The 3,235-nt window shown below is 46.5% G+C and overlaps 2 protein-coding genes across 3 annotated transcripts in view; both read left to right on the forward strand.

Moving 5' to 3' along the window:
• The window catches only part of LOC128885060 (uncharacterized), a 2,407-nt gene extending 1,932 nt beyond the window's left edge, over positions 1-475 (forward strand). Inside the window, exon 4 of the mRNA XM_054138809.1 lies at positions 325-475. Within this exon, the coding sequence (XP_053994784.1) occupies positions 325-475 (151 nt within the window). The remainder of the gene's footprint in view (positions 1-324) is intronic.
• LOC128872958 (uncharacterized) overlaps positions 83-3,235 on the forward strand; it is a 7,379-nt gene continuing 4,226 nt past the window's right edge. The window contains exons 1-2 of one of the 2 annotated variants that reach the window (XM_054116178.1): positions 83-2,007; positions 2,518-2,628. In XM_054116178.1, coding sequence (XP_053972153.1) covers positions 1,777-2,007; positions 2,518-2,628 — 342 coding nt within the window. In that variant the 5' untranslated portion in view covers positions 83-1,776. The remainder of the gene's footprint in view (positions 2,008-2,517; positions 2,629-3,235) is intronic. The other variant, XM_054116179.1, reaches the window with a different exon arrangement.

Below are 3,235 nucleotides of genomic sequence, written 5' to 3' on the forward strand. Positions count from 1 at the left end.
AATATACAATACAATATATACAATACAATATATATATATTGTATATATATATACAATATATGTTTGTATATATATATACAAACTTTTCTCAACCTCACTCGCCCTTCACGCATACCAACATTCAAACCTTTTCACCCTCGTTCACTCTCGTTCAAGAACGTCTCTCACAGTCACCGCTATCTTTCATTTTTCCACGAAAAGTCTTTCTTCCGAAAAGTTTTATTTTTAACGACAAAAACGGACCCGAATCAGGAGCAAATCAAGATTAAAATTATCGATCAAAAATACATTCGATTAACACCATTTAAATTTCCCGTATCGCAGGCACGCTCCAGTCCCAAGACCAAAGCCTCCACCTCTACCACCACCGAAGACATCCAAGCCACCAAAGACATCCGAACACGTATCCACAGACAGAACCTCGGGAAAGAGAATCGACAAGAAAATCGGTACCAGAGGTACCAAGAAGAAGTAACCGTCCGATCCCAGAAATGGATATTTACCTTAAACGTTTGGAAAAAAATACGGTCGGATCGCTGCAGCTGCGTGGACGGTGACGCGTTATTCTCGTCGTTGGAAGTACATTCACCGAACTACCGAAATGGAAATAGTCGCGAAACGGGAGAACGAGAGCGAACGCGAAGACATCACCACCGCGGAGACGTTTCGTTCACCTCGGTGCACGCGGTTGCAAAAAGTTCTACGCTGCGCGCAAACAGATACATTTCTCCCGTGTATTCGCGAACTAACGAACTTTAACAGATGTAGACGCGAAGATGTAATTGATTCGTAACAAATTCTCGCCGTTCTCGGAGAAACTATCGGTTCATCGAACATGTATAAATAGTGATTTGACAGTGGTGTTTCGCTAGTACCGAGAAGAATCGCCTTCGAGCTACATTACATACACTACATTAAATTTCACGCGTGACTCCTTAAATGCACAAGCTCGGGACCGAACATGTGCGTTTATCGTAGAGTTCGTATACTTCGTAACGTTTGCCGACGAGCTTCGAACGTTGAGAAGGACAGCGAATAAAGAATATCGGGTTAGAATACCGGGTTACGTTACACCAATCGGCGATCGAAATAGAGTAGAGAAATTTGTGCATTTAAGGAGACTTTACCGTGTACCGCCATTTCGCTGACTAGTTGAAACGAGTCCAGCCTGAAACCCACCGAATATCGTCCCACCGGAGTGTACAAGACCTCCGGCATCTTAAAGCACGCTCCGGTTCCAAATCTGTCCTCGCGAAGCGTCGATAATTAGGACATTTACCTTGTCCCCCAGAGAAAAGGACGTCGCGGGGACGTTGCACGCCAGGGCGTTATTCCCTAGGAGCTGGACAAGGTAGAAGCGAGAGGTGGCGATAAAAGCGAGGTAGCGATAAAAGGTTCCGGAAGGGGGTGAAAAGCGCGAGAGGAGGGACCCTCCGTCGAGGATGGGACTGCGCGTGCTCTGGCACTCTCCTCCGCCACCCTCTCGCTGGCACGGACGACGGGGTTGCGAGCCGATATTGTCGGGCAGGCGCACTGGGCGCGCGACATCGAGGATGACGATAAAAAGAGAACGCATGAATCGCGCCTAAACGCACGTTAACCTCTGGGGGGGACTGGCGGCCGTCGCCACCGAAAATGCGCACCGGCCGCGGAACGGATAAAAGGGAACCGTCGCGTTCGATGCGATTACTTCGTGCGCGTAACGTCCGCGTAGGCGTCGCGACGCCGGGACACCGTTGTGACCGCGGACGAGTACACCATTAACGTCGTGGAATCATGAACAGCTCGCCGCAGAACACGGAGGTGGCCGGGCAACAGCACCGTGCCGCCGTTGAGAACAGCGACGAGGAGGAATGGAGTGGTGTCGTGGAATGTGTAATGTTATTGCATCGACTCGTGTATCGAAAGAATGATTTTTATTTGCTGAAACAGCCTTCCTCGAGCAGTTTCTTGTTGCCCATTTCGAGTTGTTTTTCGTGGTCAAGGAAATTCTGTGGGTTGCACAACGTGTGTTGAATCTTTTATTACCTAACAATTCTTGCACACCTTTATTTCGTTGTTGTTACATGTGATTGTTGTCGATGTCTCTACTGCACAATTATCGCATTTACGTTCTCTCCGTTACTCGTGTCTTCGATTCGTCGCGTCGATCGGCGACCAGACTTTTTTTTTTATCTCTTCTTTTCTTTTCTTTTCTTTCTGGTTGATTCGTTAAACGCCGACCCGGACGTTTGCGAAACGTTCGAAATTCTTCCGTTCTGAGATTTGCACTGTTTCTGTATCTTTTTTTTTTCTTTTTCTTTATTTTTTCTTTTTTCTTTTTTTCTTCTTCTTTTGACGCTAGATCTCTATAGCTTTAGAACGCTGATGTCGTCACGCTGGCCTGTTAGAATTCTTTCTGCATCTAGCGAGAAGTTTACCAATTATCATTTTTCGGTCCGTCCACGGAAGACGGTCTCCCGAGAGACGAAACCGAAGACATCCGTGGTAACGCTATAGTAACGTGTTCTTTCATAGGCCGTGCTGGAGAGGTCAAAGTCAGATCGGGTGACACGAACGGATGAAGATAGACGCCGACGTACTATTATCGTCGAGAAGAAGAATGGCACGTACGGTTTCACCTTACAGGTAACGCAACCCATACACGTGGCTCCGTCCCTATCGCGGACAGTGCAGGCGTGCGTCGCGCTGTTCGCGTCTTGTTTTTTTCCGATTCTTTTCGTTCTGCATCGGTGGCACCGTACGTCGTGGTCTATCGTTCCAAGCTACTTCGCCAGGCGAGAAGTTTCGGAAATAACGAGACAGTGATTCGTAACGATAGCGAAATTGTCGAGTTTCGCGCCTTCTGCAGACTTCAGAAAAGTATAAGTTTCCTTCGGTTTAGAAAGTATTCGATATCAAATATTGGGTCGGCCAAAATGACTCGGACCTATCCAGACCTAATCTCGCACCAACCAAAGTATTGTATGCTGACCTCGACAAGCTTAAGAATATTAGGGCGGCCTATAACTTCGTTTTAATACACAGATAAACGGTAACTTTTTCTTAGACGAGGAAATGTATTCACTTTGTAACGTGTTATCCGTTTTTTTTGGTTGGGTTTTAGAAAATCGGTAACGTCCGATCGAGCTGATTTCTTTTATCGTAGATAGTCCTTGACCTGGTGACTACAATGGTGGTCAATGTTCATACTGTCTATACGGAAATACTGTCTGAGTGGGTTTGGTATAGTTTT

The sequence above is a fragment of the Hylaeus volcanicus genome, chromosome 2, assembly GCF_026283585.1.
Source record: "Hylaeus volcanicus isolate JK05 chromosome 2, UHH_iyHylVolc1.0_haploid, whole genome shotgun sequence".
In the NCBI taxonomy this organism is placed as follows: Eukaryota; Metazoa; Arthropoda; class Insecta; order Hymenoptera; family Colletidae; genus Hylaeus; species Hylaeus volcanicus.